General features: G+C 37.6%; 1 protein-coding gene across 1 annotated transcript in view; it reads right to left on the reverse strand.

The window, feature by feature from the left end:
• Positions 1-20969, reverse strand: part of LOC148948661 (cysteine dioxygenase type 1-like) — a 60150-nt gene that overhangs the window by 35314 nt on the left and 3867 nt on the right. Inside the window, exon 3 of the mRNA XM_089094034.1 lies at positions 16116-16233. Within this exon, the coding sequence (XP_088950160.1) occupies positions 16116-16233 (118 nt within the window). The remainder of the gene's footprint in view (positions 1-16115; positions 16234-20969) is intronic.

Below are 20969 nucleotides of genomic sequence, written 5' to 3' on the forward strand. Positions count from 1 at the left end.
ATTTGAGAAAGAGAGAATTAGATAAAATCTAGTGTTTATGGAAAAACATTTGGTTTTGGAAGATGATTTTCTCGAGTTATCTCTCTAACATTTTATATTATCTGATGGAGCCCTTGACATTAAAATGAAAAGAGAGTCTCTTCCATTGGAATAGTGTTTGAAACTTTTAAAATGTGATTAAAGTTCTTATAATCAATGTATTTATATATTAATAGAAACAAAGTAGAATCATATCGTAGATATAATTTTGAAATCATTGCCAATGGATTCAATGTAGATGGCTCCTCCTTCGAAAGAGGTAGCGTCACAGAGTTACTCCTCTCCCCTTTCCTCCACTTTGAATTTATCGAGCGAAGACGATCAGTTTCGTTTTAGCTGTGAGAGAGTTGACATCGGAAACCAAAAAATGTATGATATATGTCCATTGTGCATGTACACACTAGGCAGCTGGTCATCATGTGAGAATTGCACAATTATTGACGACTGTATTGAGAGTAGTAAATTATGTAATCCCGGTAAAGTACATTGAGACTACGTAATACAAAATAAAAGATTTAATTAATGTCTTGAAGAGTTGTGTGACTCTAACCTAAGCAGGCACCTATGTTCAGGGTTCCTCCATTATAAAAATGAGAATTGGGAGAATACTTACCCCACTATGACTGAAAAGAATCCTAAATATGATTTCAGTTTATTGCTACGAGATTGGTATCGTCGTGGATTTAAATTATTCTGAGAAGAGGAATCTGGTCTACGATTCAACTGTTGGGGTAACAAGACAATCTGGTTTCTACGTCATCGCTGTGACGACACTGCCTACTATGACTATAAACATAGTGATTTTTATTTGGCAGTTACCGAATGTGATTCTCCACTTGAAAACACTGTATGTGATATTGCTTCAAATAGACAGATTGAAACTCGTGAATTTCATAATATGAATGCAAATAGCATCATTGACTATACAAAGAGATATGACAAGAGTGAAGTTACATTGTGCTGCAGAAAATGTGACCCTGACTTTGCAGTCAATCAAGATTAATATACAGTGAATCCAAATGATTTACCAGCATTAGTGGTTCACGACAGTTGCCTATACATCGAAGAAGAAATCTAAAAGTGAAGATTTAAAGACATTGTTGTATATATACATTTTATTAATTAACAAATTCACACACATTTTTAAAGCACTTTACTCTTAGGGCACTGAAATCAATACTGTATAGTTCTGAGAGGATAGTTTCCACTAGAAAGTCGTTCAGACGAGGATTGTCACCATAAATATGGAGAAACTGCATGTAAATATAGCCATGACATCGGAACACAAAATATAGCAGTGCATGGAAGCCACAGCTTTTAGTCGTTAGATCCTGCACCCTCTTTCGATTTTGAATAATACTTTTCCCATTGCTCTCAATATAGTTGCTGATGTGGGGTGTGTAGAATGTATAGGGTAGGGCAAAAGGATCAAAAAACTCAATCATCCTCATTGTTTGATAGATGCACAGCCAATGACCCGTAAGCACAGTCAATGGACTTCTATTAACAATAATCAAGGTATTGTTCAAGCTTTGAATTTTTCCGAGAAAGTCTGAGGGCAGACTACAAGATTTGTACTAGGACATGTAGGGATCCATATTAAATACACTGATTATTTGACTGGTGTTCATGGCGCCAAGTCTAGTAGAACACTGCCTTTGGGAGTGATTTCCCAATGGGTTTCATATTGATTTAGTGAGATTAGTGCAATACTCTAAGCCAATGGATCGGCAAATGTACACTCTAAACGCACAGTCCCCGTACGTACTATACTCATATCCTGTGTGCCAGACAAATCCAGTACAATGATACCATGTGTTTTAGCAAACATATCTTCGGTTATACCATTTTCAAATAGTTGCGAATCATGATCTAGGGTTTGCATGGTCAACTTATGCAATGTTCTATAGGATTTATCAAAAGATAGATTGTAGAGTGGGATACCGTTTACTTTGCACACAAGAGATGAAAGTCCAAACATCTCGAATTTATGTGGGCATTCAGTCCACGATCCTATTGCACTGGCACTCTTTACAAACGCCAATGCAAGTTTCGAGGGGATTTCGCCATTGATAAAGGATGAATCGGTGAAGCTGCGTGACCCCATGGCAATATGACGTTGATTGGTGATTGTATGAGGAACGAGTAGTTTAATATTATTCCCATTGGCTCTTAGTTTGTCCACGGCCAAAGCAACAAAACTCATGACCTGCTGTTTGCGTACCTGGAGTATTGCTGTTGTGAGGAAGAGACTTACATTGGGATTGGCAGCAAGTTCTTTTCTCAATATGAAATTGGATGGTGCAAGCGTTAATTTTATATCCACTTTAACAATGGGAACAGCCATTGGGGTATATTAAATATTTCATGATATATTTTCCAACTAGATGTAATTCACTAGTTGTAGCATTTTTAAGTGCATCTGTACTATCAGTATTAGTAATATATTCATATCCATTGGAGGCGCCTCTCAATTCCTTGTATGACTTGGGTGTCATCAGCATGAATTGCATATAGCTTGCATAGTTTGAGAGATTGTTGCTTGTGCTCACCAGCTTGCCATTGATGTAGACACTAATTTGACGAAATAAATTATGTAGTATACAATTTTCATAGGATATCCCATCGGCTCTTTGTAAATCGGCATTTGTAAATCTATAAATGTTGAAGACATGTCCATAAAGTAGTCTTCATTGGAATAAATTTGAAAGTGGATATTATCGGAGAGGGGTTGTAGTGGATAAAATTGTTTATAGTATCCATTCTTGACACTGACATCAACATTTTCAGTATTGAAAAGATTAAAAGATGTGGTTAATAAAGGTTGAGAATCTTTAAGTATTATGTCGAATATCATATGGGAAGCAATTTAGTTTCAATCTAACAATTCTCGTCATTATACTTCTGTTTGCGCCACGTGTTAGCTTTTCCTTCTTTTCTTTGAAAAGCGGGATGATGTATTTTGTATCCGTCATCAGTAAAGACTGATGAGTGATGCATTGTTTCTTGACCTTTTTAAACCTTTTCGATTCCGTTTTAATCTCTCTCCAAGGGTTCGCGCGCTGGACCTAAAATTTTAAGTAGAACTCTTTTATAAATCCTTTTCAGAGCCACAATCTTATAGTTTAGACGATACAAAGTCTGTCGCAAAAGTTACAAGATATTTTCTATCCAGATGTAGTGAAGAGCGAAACAGCTTAGCAAACCAGCTGCCAAGACCGTAGCCAGACATTGACGAGCGACCCTTGTAATAGTCCATTCCATTGCCCTGTTGTCTTGGGCCAAGAGTATTAACATAGCAGTCAATATCAGGACAAGTGAATACCACTTTTCTATTAGACATCTTGCTGTTGAACGATGGGGCGAAAATGACATGTAATCACAGCCAAACCATTTGAAATTGCTATGGGATCACCTAACTCAGTTCTTAGTGTTAACTGAAAGAGTTCCAAATTGGAAGTGTTTACGGGAATATACTGAAGATGCTTCATATTGTAGTGGTGAATATGCTCTTGATTGGTTTTTCGTTCAAGAGCTCGTAGGAGGGGGACATTTGAATTACCAACCCTAGATGTTTTCACAAATGAGGCGTAGAGAAATATACAAGTGTCTGTGGAGAAGGCAGGTGGGTAGTCAGCAAAAATGAACTTAGTGTTTCCGGCACTTTTACCGTTGATTATATTGAGCTTAAAGCCAAGAACATTCTTTAGACTATCCTTGAGAATAACATTTTCACTGGCAATAGGTGAACTAATGTAGATCTTACCCTCCTCATTTGAATAGTTGAAATGAAAAGCTCCTTTTTTACGAGAGGAAATTCTTTTATTAATAGAACGACATAAATCACTCATGCAGGTGAGTTCCTCGTAGATCATTGTAGAGAGGATCAGAAACACTGGACATGAAATTCACATAGAAATCATTGGGCATTGTTAATATCTTCAGCACTGACCCAAGAATCAAAATCCGAGTTGTATCCTAGCCAGCGAACAAGCAACTGTTTCTTGCCCCTACGAGTACGACTATTTAATATATTTTCAATTTGATAAATTTCACTACTGTTTCTAACTTTTTGCAGTTCATATTCATAAAAACTGCCGAGAATCTCATCATCTTTGGTGTCTTGTAGTCGATGTGTTGCGGGTTCGGTGTCCAGGATTTTGGACACTTTAAAAAGTTCAGTGTTCCATAAATAATTCCCCTTTTCAAAAATATTGGTGGCTCTATTTATTCGAACAGTATCACCAACACTGAATTCTTCTTTTTCTTCTCATTACCACTATCAATGGAGTATTGCTTTAGAAAAGCATCAAATGTATTTTCACTGCAATGAACGTCCCGAGGGCTAGAGTTGGACAGAGATCGATGTGGTCGATGGTTGTATATCTGCATGATTTTATCTAAATCATGAATAAAAGCCGGTGTATTTTTCAATGTACAATATCTTGAAATTAAAAGACGAATCGTTCTTATTAATCGTTCAGCCAATGCAGCCTTTATCGGGCTGTGACTATGATAAAGTGTTGTATTATATTTCAAAAGAACCTTTTGCACATGAGGATTAACAAATTCACTACCACGATCTGATTGAATTTTTGTATATGAATCCTGTTCAAGAATACTTTCAATGGCCCGAGCAACTTCAACACCTCTCTTTGATCGTAATGGAATGGCATAGGCATAGCGACCAAAGATACTGATTGCCACCAGAATATATTTGTAGGGTGCATTGTGACGCCGTTGAACTGCGTCTAAAGTTAAAAGATCCATTTGTATTATATGCAGAGGGAAAAAGGCTTTAGTTTGTCGATATTGTTTGCCACGAAGCCTATGATTCCGGTGTAGTGTGTAACTCGGTTCATTCTCTAGATACTGTTTTACCTTTTTCAATTTTGTGCCGGAGACAAATTTAGAAAGCGTTTTGGGAGAACATAAACTCATCGCTTCACCAAAATTTTCATAGACAGCTTTCATAACTTCATCCATTTTTAACGCAAGTACATAGTTTAATAACTACTCCCCTTTTGCACACTGGATGGTGAATTAATTAGTCTTCGCTTTTGACTAGCAGTCACAGGTGATGTAATACCGATGGTGCTAGCATTTTCAACTAGTGAATCTTCTTATTTTTTAACTAAGATTGGCGATATTGTAGGATTATATTCTCTTAGTTTGTTTAGAATTTGCTTATTACCAATAAGGCTTTAGGGAAAGTATGATGCACTTAGAAAGGTGTATAGATTATCGTCAAAGGATAAGAGTCCTTTACGATTCGTCACCACATCACAAATTAAATAAACTAGATTATAACTTTTTCCCTGAATTATAATTTGTTTCCCTGTGCTGTCGACTTGAACTTGATCACCAGTTTCCAACACGAGATAAGATAATACTCTTTTACTCTGTTCCCGATAGGTCAACGACAATAGATTTCCAATTTTCGATACAATCGAATTCAAGTCCTTCTCCTTTGATTGTGCAGAATCTTGAGATGTTTCCTGTTTAGAGGGATCGACGGCGGGTCTCTCACGATAAGGTTTATCTTTGTCCATACGTCGCAATGCATCTTGAAGTAAAAACAGTTTTTTGTCATCGGCAATATTCTCATCATTAATGAATTTGTTTAGATTGTCTTCAAAATGTTCAACGGGTGAGAGGACAAGTTCAGATGGTGTCAATTTATCTGGTTTTGCCATTTACAGAAAACTGTTTACAAGTCCTGCAATTATTGGCAGTAAAAGTGTGAAAAAGCTACCGCCTGCTTGAAGGAGCCGTTTTCTTTTAAATTTCTTTCCCTTGTTTTTACAAGCCAAGGCACGTACAGTGGAACGATGTTGCTTTGTCTGTTGTCTAACACCTTCTGGCAGTTGAACATTGCCCTCAGTTAAATTTAAACAAAGTTCAGATATTAGATTAATGAAATCATTGTCAACACCATGTTTAAGTATGGCCTTCCTAAGCAAGGGTTTTGAAGTGCTCAAAACGGAAAATAAATGCCGTTGTTCGTGTAGTTTCTTCAGTGTCATGATAGCGACTAATAGCCTTTTCTACTGTTCAACGGAAGATAAACTGTAATTTCATTGTCGAAAATGTCGGTGACAGCACGAAGATCCTCGGGCGTGCTCTGATTAAAATCCAGCAAAATGTAACCGTAGGGTTTGTTAGTCGCCTGAGTGTAAGCTGACAACAGAAATTTTGGAGTGCGGGGGTATCTCTGTTTATTTAGAGTTATGAGCGAGCTAGAATCACTAACGACTCGATATATAATATAGATAGTACAATTCAAAGCAAGGGTTCACATACATTTGCTCTGATGAAACACATTATGTAGTACCAGGGTTACAGAAATGTGTTCTTGGTGAGATCGAACCGTGAACAGTTGTAGCATTTCCTGTGAGAAGTGTTCAATGGATTCAGCCAAATCATCAATAATCAGTCACGAGTTCGGTTCAATACTATTGAAAACATCAAGTCCTCGTATGAATTGTATTGGTATGGTTGTGGCAATAGCTTTTATTTTATCATAGGACTCCTGCCAAATACTATAGCAATAGTAGATTTTTTTTCGGTTTTCCAAAAACATTTTATCACAATTTTGAATTATTCTAGCAAAAAGTGTTGTTTTTCCAAACATTGAGGGCCCACACAGAAACGATCTGAAGGGTGTTTTAAATTGATACATGCTGTTGACAACATTGGGACTATGACTAACTGTAAACCATACGGGTCAGATGAATAAGTAGTAACTTCCCTATAGATTTATCCATTCAAGAACAACAAAAAAACAATATTTCATGGCAATATTTATTTCGACAATATGAAAACAAATATTTGTTCAACATGAACACTTGTTCAACAAGAGCCAGACAAAATTTCATGGTCAACATGAAAACTCTATTTGTTCAACATGAACAATGATGACACTTTATGTACAATACACACTTATTGTCTTTAAACACTTTTCTGTACAAAACTTTTGTCCATCAACAGCACTTTTTGCAGCAAACACTTTTCTGTACAACACTTTTCTGTACAACAACATGAACACTTTTCTGTACAACAACACTTTTCTGTACAACAAAAAAAAACACTCGGAACATGAACTAGCACAGTTGAACATTACAGTGATTGGTGGCCCCCCACCCCCCGGGAGCCGGCCGCGGGAAGGGTCCCCCACCCCCCGGGGGCCGCGGTGGAAAAACAATAGTTGTCGTCACTGCTACAGGTTAGTGGTTGGGTTAGTTGGGTCAGTGGTGGGGGTTAGTTGGTTAGTTAGGTTAATTTATCCAAACCCAATTGATTACGATAGTCTATGCATTCAACTCGGTCTGAAATAAGATAGTGGGCATGGTGAAAGACAATCATACCATTCTCGAACACATAGACTTTGTCGGATATAAATTATATTGCATTTTTTTCACTCACAGTATAATTTCTATACTGTAGAGAGCGAATTGCAAGCACTTGTGCTCGTGGCACTAGGCTACTTTCTATACAGTCTCTGTACACGCTCATGTTGAAATTGCTCTTTACAAAGTGTGTAGGCACCCCTTTACACGCCTGCTTTTCATCCCCACTATGTTTTTCAACGCAATAAACTTTGGGACCCGGGAACACCCCCATGGATATCAAATCACTCCCCGTCTCTCATTTTAACATTAATAGTTGGTTGGGGGCTTAACGCTTCACCAGCTTGTGGTAAAGAGTCGTAGTCCAGATGGGGAAATTCAACTGTGAGCTGATGTGATCCCCCATTCCAAGATCAAACAATAAATCCTCAGACCTATTTACCTTTAGAATAAAAAAATCTGTCACCCCAACGTCAACTTGAACATTCCCCTACCGTGGCCATTGCACCTTGCACACATTGTAAAAGAACGACAACTTGAGCTTTTTTGAAATTTCGAGTACTGAACTACCGCCTGCTATATTCTTGTTCAGTACCACATTTCGCTTTTTCCTGTGTAGAAGAACCATGCCAGCCTCTATGCTCGTGAATGATGTAAAATTGGGATCGGTCATAATTCGTGCACACTCTCGTGGGTCAGTCACGACGTCGCAGCGATATTTGTTACGTACGCTTTCACACATTTTTTCAAACGCTGAATTTAGAATGAGCTTGTACAATTCCTTTTCTACCTTGGAGTTTGCCCTAGAGCGTTTATCGACAAAAGTGTCGATAAACATTTTCAAATATGGCCGCTGATTGAGCTGCAGGACCATACGTATTTTGGTGATCTTGAAACCATTGTTCACCATCCAATGCAAAAGCCCATGGTGAACAACGATATTCTCTTTAGGGTCCAAATCAGCAATCAGTTTCTGTTTGGAGGGAGTCCAAAGCATCCCCATATCCTCAACCAATGATCGAATGTAGGGGCTCAGCGAGTCCCTGGTCACTGGTCAATTGATACAGGGAAAGACAAAATCTTTGACTGAGTCGTGAAGCGCCAGCGGAATGTGACCATCAATTTCAAAGAACCATCCTTGCGGCCCGTTGTCCTCGACGGTGGTAATGTCGGGAAACTCACAAGGATTCTCAAGCCATTGATAGTTCCCACACGGCAAAGAGTAGTGGGACATTGCCGAGGGGTATAACGAGTTCATGTCCAAGAACACCGCATATGACTTTGCACCGGTGCTTTGTCCGCTCAGATCAGATGACAAGACGCGGTTCCCGTAAAAAACATACCCTCCCCTCATTGAACGCTCTACAAAAAGGTGTTGATCTACATCTGTGATTAGGCCTATTTCCTCCCTACTAATTTTTAAAATTAAATCCATCACTAAATGGGGTGTGGAAAAATAATAGCCTATATCTAACCCGAACTCTGAATAGATTTGGTCTGTATTCTTACAGACTATATCCAACAGAGTTAAATCGTCACTGGCCAAGTACAGTCTACAATAATCTCACCCATTTTTACAATTCCCCTTAGCCCACACCTTCTTGGCAAACTCATACTCCTCGGCTGTGCATTCACTGTTGGTCAGTGAATTGTAAAAAGCTTCAATTGGAGGTAGTTTCACCTCGCTTAAGCGAGCGCCAGAACAGTAATAGTCGTATGCGTATACACCTTTGCTGGTTAATAAGTCATACATTTCACAGTCTGGAAAGTGCTGTTTAAGCAAGGGAAAGCTATCAAAAATGTCGCTTTTCTGCACTTGAATCAATTGACTCAATGCCTTGGGGAAAAAACTAAAAGAATCTAAAAACCTGATTTTATTCCAGCACGTACGTCTATTATCCAATACCTGCCATTTCAGTTCGAGAAGCAACAACTTCTTGGCCGATTTGGGAATAATGTTATAGGTAGATGAATTATTTACCCATGGACTGTCTACTCCCTCTCCCTCCCTGTGCATACGTGCCAGTGCCGGTAAAATAAATTTTAAGTCATAATTTGAGTTGTGGATAAAAACAGGGATAAAAAACTGTTGGCTAACGTTTAAATTACACGATTGATGCGCTACCCCTCTAAAATTACTCCCCCGAGCGGCTATTTCCTGCCACAAGTGATCCTGGTCTCTGACTTTCCCACTCCCCCCTCTTGTCCCGGTAGTCCCTGTATCCTCCTCTTCAAACTCCCCCTTACAAACCCAACATATTTTTTGATTTTTAATCGCGATACGTTCCTCCGCAGACAGCACCATAGAGTAATGCGTATTTCTCAAACGAGAAATAGCGCCATTAGCCGTGCCAATTAGTTTAATCAATGCCTTGACCATGCACTCGTTCTCATCCAACGTTTCTACTATTTCTAACAACCGCATGGTGTTAGAACTGTCTCTTTGCGCATGAGCATAAGACACTGCAATGGCCTGGTGTTCTTTGATACGGTTTGGATATTGGGGATCATTCACCTCAACCAGCTTAGCTTCACAGTCCAAAGATATTTTGTTGCATTGGAGAAGGGTATTTTGGAAATTTTTAAAGCTTAGAATGGCCCTATCCCCTGAAACTGTTTCCACTGTCTGATATCCATGCCGTATACAGTGTCTCATATGATTTCGCAACTTTAGTTCAGTCCAAAATCTAGAGAGGCATGTTGGACAGTAGAAACGGGTCCCCCGCCCCTTTTTACCCTCCCCCAGAACTCTACTAATGTCAGTGATAGGGTTAAAATGCCCAATTGCATTCGGTTGACTAGGTGGTGTGTATAGCAACCAAACCCAGTGTTTGACCAAATCAACTGACGGGTCCCTTACAGGGATAACCACCCCTTTCTTTTTAGAACGAATCCCATCTTCAAATTCAGTTTCGTACTGAACCACAGCAACGCCGATATTTAAATGGGCATTAGCCCGTTCAAAATGTCAATAGATCTTAGCGCTACTGGGTATTTTCCTTCTAAACATGAAAAATCTACGACTGCGAAATCAGAGTCTTCCCTCTCATGCAGGACCCAATGATCTAAATTCGTTTTAGTTGCGTAATCTGCAAGAGGCTCAAAGGGTGGTATGAGGAAAGCATACCTGAAACACTTTTAACCTGTTACAAAACAGTTCTTCTGGACACCGCGACAACCTACTAGATCTGGATTATAATTTAAAACTATATCCGTGTCCCTCTGCCCCCCTCTTAAAATAAAATCTTTCTTAAATTTAAAAATATTAACGCTTACATTTTTAATAAATAAAACTACAGACCCGCTCCCATTTTCGTTATAGTTCTCAAGATGTGCTATAATTTGTCCTACCCACTCACTAAAAACACCTTCGAAATTTTCCAAATTCGGATAAATGAAGCGCATCTCGGAATGTATATAATGATAATAAACTTTACTTTCCCCCTCATTTAAATAAAAAACCTTTAAAACAATAGAAACCTTAATTGAATCCCTACCCCCCCGCAACTGAATGTGGTTCTCTAGCAGTGCACGAATTTTATCTACATCGGCATGCACAATCTCTACGGGATCACACACAAAATTTCTCCCTAGAAGAGAATTACAGGAGTCCCCAAACGTCGCAGTGAAAACAACTATATTATTTAAAATTGTGTTGGACAATAGAAAATCGGGAAAAGTTGTATTCCCCTCTTGTATATTACCCCCTCCTCCAAGTTGTCCGACAAAATTTGGGGTATGCTCCACTTCAGTGGTTTGAAGTGGAAGTAGGTAATCAGTGGAAGGAGGGTTCCCAGTTAATTCGTTTGTGAAATCCTCTAAAATTTGTAGGGTATTTGGACTCAAGTCCACCTGCTCAACTGTGCTAGGTTCTACATTAAAATAATCAACTAAAAACTCATCAATATTAGATGGTATTTCAATGGAATTAATAATACCGTGCCATTCACTGATAGCTGAATTGTCTTGAATGTCATGAAACTCCATTGCCACTTCAATGAGTTCTTCCTCTTCTTCACTCGATGGTGAGTAAGGAACCAATGCACCAACCTATAAATGAGAAATAGCTTATTTTCAAAGTGTTCAAATCATCCCTACTGTTAAAAGTTGGATTATTATTGCTTAAAACACGCTTAATAGCACTTGGTTAATTCAACTGAAAGTTCCAACTTAAGATATTTACAATCTAAAACATCGCTTTACATAGAAGGCACCAATTTGTTCAAAAAATAGTTTATTTTCAAAGTGTTCAAATCAGCTTTTTGCGGCGCTTTTCGGGCCCGCAGCACATCCCGCGGCGCTTCTCTGGCCCGCGGCGCTTCCCACAGCTCTTCCCGATCGGCTCCCAGCCCCCCTTTACATAATGCTCGTCAAAAGTTGAAATATTCCTTTCTAATTCCATACTGGTTCAGTAAACTTACGAGTTTAATTATTGTAAGCCGCGTGAGTGTTCCAATTTCCAAGATTGAACTTCAACAGGTAGGAAAATAACGGGAACCGTTAACTCGCTTTCCCCTCGCTAATATCTTGGCACGATGTAAGGCTCAGTGTAAATAAGAACGCTGGTATGTGACAGATCGATGGAATAATCTCTCTCTTAAAACTATGTGAAATGGCATTCACAGAGTTTCAAAGGTATCTAAAACTATGTGTAAAGAGAAAGCAACAGAGAAAATAGCAAAGATTGGAAAAAAAGAGCGGTTACTTGGCAAAAAAAAATTACATTGAGATAGGTAATAGTGGTGGGGGGGGGGGCTAAGATCTCTGTGACAAGTTTATATTGGGATTGAAAAATAGTGAAAAGAAAAACATTGGAAGTAATAGATATGTAGGAAAAAAAATGCTCACATTTGCATATCCTGGCTGCACTAGGGTGCCAGATGGTCCGGGTAGTGCGTGTTGGAGGGCGGACGGGTCGACGTCATTAATTTCTCGCGCAGATTGGGCTGCGGGTTGTACAGTAGGAGCTGTGACTTGTGCAGTCGAGCCAGTGATGTCAAGGGCTTGCACAGATGGCTGCACTTGATGAGGTGGCATTGAGGCTCGATTAAGAGGGGCTTGCATAGATGCAGTATTGATGTCACTGGCTTTTATAACGGGGTTCTCCACCCCTGCGGCCCATCGTCTTTTCGGTTTTTTACCGGACTGCATTGGGGGCGGCACTGGTCGGGCGGTCTCCTCATCTCTCGCTTTCTTTGATGGAGGAGACATGTATTCTTCAGTATTTGCGTTACCCCTAGCTCTCTTTACAGCTGGAGGGGTTGCAAATTCTTCATAATTTGCCTTAAAAAAGAGAAAAAAATTAGTATCAAAATAATTTCCCCCTTTATTTTAAAGAAGGAGAATTAGTATCCACACTAACCAGAATTTTGTCTACCCCGCCCCCTAAATTTAGGAAAATTAACCCGCCCTAGGTCTACCCTCTCATTGAGTTAATCTTGCGATTTATTCAAGAGAAAGGCATATCTTACTGCCTTTTTATTCAAATGTTATAGCTAAAATCACTAAATGTCGAAGAAGCAATTAAGGTAAGAAACAATTATCTTTTCATTTCTATTTTGTCACTATTAAAAGTGCTACACCCCCCTCCAACAAAAATCCTGGATTCACGCTCCCCTCCTGGGAATATAGGGGAAACTTTATCGAAAGAAACCTTGAAATAATCCCGTTTCACTCTTATATAGAATTCCATTGCCCTAAATATCTATCGCTAATTTTGCAGACAAAATTAGATGACCAATATTTTCAGACAAACACAGAATTACGTAAAAGCACTGAAAACCTAGTTTGCCTAAAACCAGCTAATGTATACAAACAGGAAAGGGGTGACAGCTAATTATAGGCCTCGCACTGGAGTCTTGTGTCAAAACCAGAGCGGGTTAATGGTTAGGTTCGGTTCTTTTTGCGAGAATTTGGTTGTAAAAAACAATGGGGGATGGGGTTAGGTTTTGAGGGTAAAAAGAATATATTTTATGTTTTCCATCGAGTATAAAGATTGTATAGTGATGTTTGTATTGTATGGGGGGTGGGGTATTTATGTGAATATACTGGAGGGTGACCAAGGAAAATAATTTTATTCGAAAATAAAAAAAACGGGAATTTAACGAAAAGATAATTATTTCTATTTGCAGGAATTTGGTTGTAAAACAATGGGGAGGGGGTTAGGTTTTGAGGGTAAAAAGAATATATTTTATTTTTTCCGAGTATAAAGATTGTATAGTGATGTTTGTATTGTATGGGGGGATTTATGTGAATATAGTGGAGGGTGACCAAGGAAAATAATTTTATTTGAAAATAAAAAAACAGGAATTTAACGAAAAGATAATTATTTCTACTTGCAGGAATTTGGTTGTAAAACAATGGGGAGGGGGGTAGGTTTTGAGGGTAAAAAGAATATATTTAATTTTTTCTATCAAGTATAAAGATTTTATAGTGATGTTTGTATTGTATGGGGGGATTTATGTGAATATAGTGGAGGGTGACCAAGGAAAATAATTTTATTTGAAAATAAAAAATGTACTTACATTGCAAATTGAAGTTGGCATGGCTTCTAATTCATCAAATTTATCCATTGTTGTTTCAACTGTGTCAAAATACTTTCTGATAATTGAATCACATTGCATGCCTGTTAAATACGAAATCTCAAGGTCGAATTGTTATGTAAACAAGCCCTCTGATTGGCTGAGAAGGAAACACGTGATCTAACTGTTTCCTGGAAACTCATAACGTTTGCCTCGAGCAACAACAACAAATACTATTTCTGGATCATAACATTTGCATCGAGCAACAACAAGAAGGAAGTGTCATTGACCTGTCCCCATTAGACTCAATAATCCATTAAAGTGAGAAAGTTCCTGTTTTTTCATTCTCACTGACAAAATCCATAAATTACTGTTGACATCCATGAAAAACATCAAATAAATCGACCAACACACATAACCATCCAAGAAAACAGACATCAATGTGAGAAAGTTCCTGTTTTTTCATTCTCACTGACAAAAACCATAAAAACATCCATAAAAGTGACAAAGTTCCTATTTTTTCATTCTCACTGACAAAAACCATAAACCACGTGGTTCTATGCCCAAATAAGGAGCCCCGGTGGGAGTTATAGGGTCATCTCTACTATTTGTCTTGTTTTTTTCAGTAAAGCGCAAATTATGTTCTAATCTTGAGAAGGCATGGCGGTTTAAGCCCTACTAATACTCGTTACTATTCGTCTTCAACTTTTCTGTACAGTTTTTTATTAATTCCATTCGTGTTGAGTGTCATTTATTTATTGACAGTGATTGGTAGTAGTTTTATATTTGAAAGATTATTTGACTATTTTTGCTCATTCTTAGCTTAATGTAGCTCTTTACTTTTCTTTGAAAAACTCGTTTTGTGGAAAGTTTTTTAAATTAATTATTAGTAAAGACGGTGGATTCAGTTAAGATATTAAAAGTAGGATAACGAAGGCACAGGGTATTTTTTTCACAGTTCCAAAACAAACAAAAGAACAATTATCAATTGACCAAAACCCTGCGTAACCCTCTGCCCTTTATTATGATTTTCCTCGACCGGCACGCCTCCTCAAGGTGACCCCGCATCGCTGTTTGCACTTATGATTCTAGACAGAAAAACACGCGAACGGTTCATCCCGCCAGAACCATCAGCCCAGGCAACAATTGAAAATTCTAAAGCACTTCTTGAAAACAAAGAAATTACACCACAGAATCAGTTCTCACCTTTACTTTCCAAAATAGTTCTCCATCTTTTTTGGCCCCCCCCCCTCCCCCTCCCTCACTTCAATGGAATCTTAATTACAGAATCCTAAATGCGATATTCTCGTTGAAAATACTGCCAGGTGAATTACGTACAACACATTTACATATATAAATATAAAATAACACAAATATTAAATCCAGACAGTCATTGCGAAACAGTGATGTATTGGAAGAATTTCGGGACCGTATTTTGTTACAAATGTCAGCGTTCAATTACCTAAATTGTTTTAATTGTCCATTTTGCTTCGAATGCGATTATTTTGCCCTTTTTTAACTCCAAGAACCATTTTCTTTTTAGTCCAGCTTTTACATTTTGAAAATTGTTGGTAAATTTCCGACTTTTATCCATTTAAAACACAAGTTTTTATATATTTGTTGTTGACCAGGGAACCTTTTGCGCTTTAATAAATTTGTCATATATTTTGCAGAATTTTCTCTTATTGGTTTAATCTTCCTCACCGATCTTCCTTCTTGTGTCATCAACGTTTTTGTTTCTTCTGCAGTTATTGTTTTTTTTATATTAAATTAGTTTTTTTGGACGAGAAACGCAGGGTTGATAATGCTTGCTTGTGACAGCCATTGAGAATAACCTTCATCTTAAACATTTAGTGAAAGCTATAACTAAGTGATCTGACTGCAAAAGCCAAACATTATTCTGGGAGGGAATGAAAAAAAACTAACCGTTTCTTCGAAAGCGTTCGTGTATGCCAGCAATTGATATTTTGAGTCAAAGTTCATTAAGGGTTTAAACTATTCATTCTCCCATTTTTTCCCGTCTTCCTGTTGTAAATTTTACGCTCCCAAATTTCATTAATCTATCCTAATGCGAAAGATTGAATAAAATCCGAAAAACTGTTTTGATTGGATTCTCCCATACTGCCGAGAAGCATGAACGGAAGAATACCTCCAAGCTATCTGAACTAAGCTCAAAGAGTCCAGAATCAATATCATAAATTCGTACCTTCATAAAACAATGCGAGTTTGAATGGTCATGAACGCTTGAACTTTGACCCTCTCCCCAACAAAGCAGCATAAGATTGAATTTTCCATTTCCTTCGTCCACCAAGTTCCTCGTATATCTGAAATAAGAACACTGACACATAGTAAATGTTTCATCGAGTTTCATGGGTGTTTTGTGAATATTAATTATGATTGATGAAACTCAATAATAACAAAGGAACAACGGCTTTATTAATAGTTCGAGCAAGGGATGTCCCATACCCAAAACATTCACACTAATACCAATCGATCCAAGATATCGTTATTGCAAAAACCGTGGACGAAAGTAAAGATTAGGATTTGGAACGTTAAGATAACCAGCTTTAACGCCCGACACATTCGACATTTTACCGAGCGTTTCTTAGAAGTGTATAGGATAGTAGTGCGGCATACACATTGGGCTGTAAAAAAAAAAAAATTCTCGGTAAAAGAATAGTCGACGGCAGCGATGCAGGCGTCCATTGTCACTGAACGGAAAAATAAACGATCGTTCATTTTAGCGCCTACGCCGAGATAGTGACATATGAGCAGCAAGGCATTAAAGCATTCTACGACCAACATAGGGGGTGTACTATTCATCAAATTGGTCATAGTAGCCCCTCAAAGTTTCCATATGATAATGTAAAATTCTTTGTCATAGCCTTACAGGTCTGATCGTCCTAACATACCTGAGAAATTTCTGACAGGTGTTACTAGACATAAGCACTACGACTTAAGGGGGCCATAAGATCTAACAAGTCTCACGTCGTAGACCATCAAAACCTATTTTAGCTGGATTATAAAGGTCCCACAGACCCAAAACATGTCCTGCGAGATTAAGTCATCTTCATAAGTAAATATTGGAGTAAGATCAATTGGGAGTATGTCTTTATTTGGGGCCCCTGAAGGTTTTCCCCTACATCCTTAGGTTTTAAAACATATAACATATGAATTAAAGAAAAAAACACTCCATATTACGTAACAAGCAACTCCTATTACGTAAAAAACACCTGCATCTTGATGAAAATCGGTCACTTGCGTCTTGAGGGAATCGCCGTTGAAATTTGTGATAAACAGTGAAGAAGAGTAGCGACTATGGACCTGATCGGAGTGATTGGGCCACCACTACTACCAAGAATTAATCTGAGCAAAAACCTGATCCAAAATATCCGTTTCGAGATATCGAAAGTGAAAATATCGGCACATCAATATCTCGATTAGTCAAATTATCGCCTAGCACCATGTCATGCAAAGCTACTGAGCTACGTAAATATTGCGATACGTCATGTCTTCTTTGTAACCCGTTTTTCTTGCTTCTTTTCTTGATCAGGTGAAATCCAGTTTTGCCTGAATCATTAAGATAGAATTGGTGGATAACAATACTACTCAATTCAGAATTACTTTCAAACGTAACAATGACAGGAAACATGATAATTTGGTTAATAGAAACATGTTGCACAATATAAGTAAAAATGTCACTGGGAAATATTCTAGATTGGCGGCTTCATGGAAAGAAACATCTTCATAAATTAAGTAGTATCATTAGATTCCTAATTGTTTTCTCTTTTGAAATAATTACCATATTCATGTTACTGACAATGCAACCAGGCTCCCCCCTCAGGTGGTCCCGTATACATCCCAAATGAATATTTGATCTTACTATTATAACTATATTTTAAAATACTATTTGAAATGATGATGGTTGCAGAAAAAAAACTACCTGGTGAAAAAAAATTCCACCTGACACTGATTCAGGAATGGTAACTATTATTTCGGTTCGTCTTAAAAGTAAAATTTTATGGCGAAAAGAAATTTATGGTGATTTCAAAAAAAAAGTCTGAAACCCCTCAAAAATGGCATCGGATCAAAATGAAAAGTCTTCTATTGGTATCAGCACGGTCGAAAACCTATTTATGGGAAATTACAACCCCCTTCCTTAAACAACAAAGAAAAATAAACTTTTTTGCATGGGTAGCACTGATCTGTCTTACGTTTCTTTTCTGTTTTTTTTTTTTTTTTATTTCAAGCAAGGGTAGGGGGTGACCAGAACATCATAGAGAGATGTGTAATAGCTCATTCGATAGCTCAATATCTTTGGTTTTGGAGATGATATGACCCTCCTTTGTCCCTGGGGAAAGAGTTGCACACTGTATCGATATCGGACATATTGATATCATGCGTATCGGTATTGTTATTGGGCGTATTGGTATCGCAGGTATTTAAACAAATTTTTAATAGCTCATATAAAAGATATTGCTCATATCTACGTCCTTCCTATAAATTCAACCATCAGCAAGTTCAAATGGCACTAAAAACGGCACTTTAGGTACCGTGTCTCAAGTGGAAAACCTGGGGCTAGTGGGCAACTAGTAATCTTTTGAGTGACGTTTAATGGATCATTTGAAAGCTATTGCTCATATCTACGAGATGTTTATCAATATTACCATCCGTAAGTGTGATATAACACTAAAGCCAATACTTTTGATGTCACTTCTTAAGTAGAAAAGCTCGGAAGCATAAAACGATATCATCATTGTAGTAATTATGGTCCAAAATCCTTAACTGGAGGTTTGCAAGAACACCTCTCCTATGTTACTCCTCCAAGCCCCCTTAATAAGCTGCGCACTTAAGGTACAAACAATAATGTATCAAATCACATTATTAGAGGCGTGGTTCTGTAGGTAAAGCGTTCGACTTCGTGCCTTGCGTTCGATTCCTGCTTGGGTGTCTTTTTTTTCAATTTTGCTTTTCTCCCTTCTATACGATCATTTTCAGATAATTTCACTGTTTTTGTAAATGTGATACACTGATTTTTTAAAGCCTGTTCCAGGAAGGTATTTTGTCTAGCATATTGATTCGAAAGGGAATAGAGGTCATCCAGCTCATGGTTTGCAAAGCCATTCTGAGTAGATCTATCTCTAAATCCATACCCCAACGAATGGCGTAATTTTGTCAAAGTCCTGTGGGGGTAGATTCAAAGTTGGAGCCAATTTTCAAAATCAAGTGAAAATGACAGAGAAAACTTAGCTATATAGTAATAAAAAAGGTGAAGCTGTACTAAAGAAAACTGACCTGTTTCAGTGGATGCTTGAATTATGCAGGTTTATCTTAGTTTTGACAACATTTTTGGAGAACCGAAATATCAGCTGGGAGGGGGGGGGGCTTACTGGAGTCTGGACGAAAACTGTGGTCTTAGATGGGAAGTTGGCCCCTCTGCCCCATAGCAAATTACGCCCCTGACCCACACCCCTTGCCACGTAGTGGTTGGAGAAGTGTAGGCATGTGGTTCTGGAACCACTAAAAGTTGTATATTAAGGTAAGGATTACTTATGGTTATCAGGGCCGTATCCAGGATTTTTGTTCAGGGGGGTTTTACCAATTTTTGACTTTTTTTGGGGGGGGGTTACTAATTTTTGACTCAGTTTTCGACTAATTTTACTGATTTTTACCTAGGTTTTACTAATTTTCGACTTATTTTCGAGTCGGTCAAAAAATTTCGGGGGGGGGGGGGGGTTCAAACCGGGTAACCCCCCCCCCTGGATACGGCCATGATGGTTATACTTACTTATTCAAATTATTTACTTGACAATTCCACCTTAATATTCTCTCCTTACGTAAGATTGTGCGTCCAAAAACACAGAAAGACAAATGAAAACAGTTCTGTAGGAGAATTCAGGAAATCCTTCCCAAAATTTTTGAAATGAAAACAAACTTAGTTTGTAATACCATTTATCGTACCTAGACAAGAAATGATATTCTTTGAAATTTTCATTGATTTTTTTTAGTAATGAGTGTTTTTTTTTATTTAGGGACAGGTCAAACAATTAAGTGTGACTAAATTTAATTTTTAAAACAAAGAATTAAGGATCTATTTCTTCTTTTTAAATTTTTTTGTTTTATACAAAAAGAAACGACACTATGTTTTGAATTTTTTTTTCAATCTAAACTTAAATTTTCCTTCAATTCTTGTACGGCTTCTTAGTTCAGCTCCTTAATAAGGGTTGAGGTGTATTATCTCCCCTAGATTGGAGGTGATTAGAAATTATATAAAAAAAAAAAGGTTTTCAACTGAAACTAAGGACGAACATTAAAACTTAAAGCAAACAGAAATTATTCCGTATAAGTAGAAAAGGTCATAACAGTGTTGCTTCTAAATCAAATTTTAATCAAAACCGACCACAGATTAATTTTAAAAAACAATGTTTTTCCGAGGGAAGTACAGTGTGAAATTTAAACTTAAGACGAACAAAAAAAAATTCCTTTACAGCCTATTTAACATATATACAACAAAACTAATGCCAATAAATCAACTGGTGATGTTTCCCTATGTTTGTAGGATTACAGGAAACTAGCGCTTTACTGAAAACACAAAAGCCAAGTATAAAACCAAGAATATTGATTTAGGAGTCAAGAGTAAATACATAGCGTCACAACAACAAACTAATCAATAACACTTTTCATAGTCCTCCAGGAGCTGCGATATCAGTAACTTTCAGTATACAATTAAGACTGTCTTAAAAACTTGGGCATAAAAATCATAAGTTTGAAGTCATTACACGGCATATAAAATAATGGATTGATTTATCAGATAACATCTTGGTCTCACCTAGTATTATTTGAAATGAAGAATATATCAACCTTAATATGAACTCTGGAAATCCAGTTATTTTTCTGTATAAAACAAAGGATTTTAAGTTGTGATAAATAATTTCTAAGACCACACTGGCTAATCATGATAAAACAAAAAAACGCGAAGAAATGAAGAAAACGAGGACAATTAACAGCCAGTGAAAAATATGTGAATCAAAGACTGAAATTGCCCTTGTTTTCTTCCTTT

The sequence above is a fragment of the Artemia sp. Qi Xiang Cuo genome, chromosome 9, assembly GCF_049724085.1.
Source record: "Artemia sp. Qi Xiang Cuo chromosome 9, ASM4972408v1, whole genome shotgun sequence".
NCBI lineage: Eukaryota > Metazoa > Arthropoda > Branchiopoda > Anostraca > Artemiidae > Artemia > Artemia sp. Qi Xiang Cuo.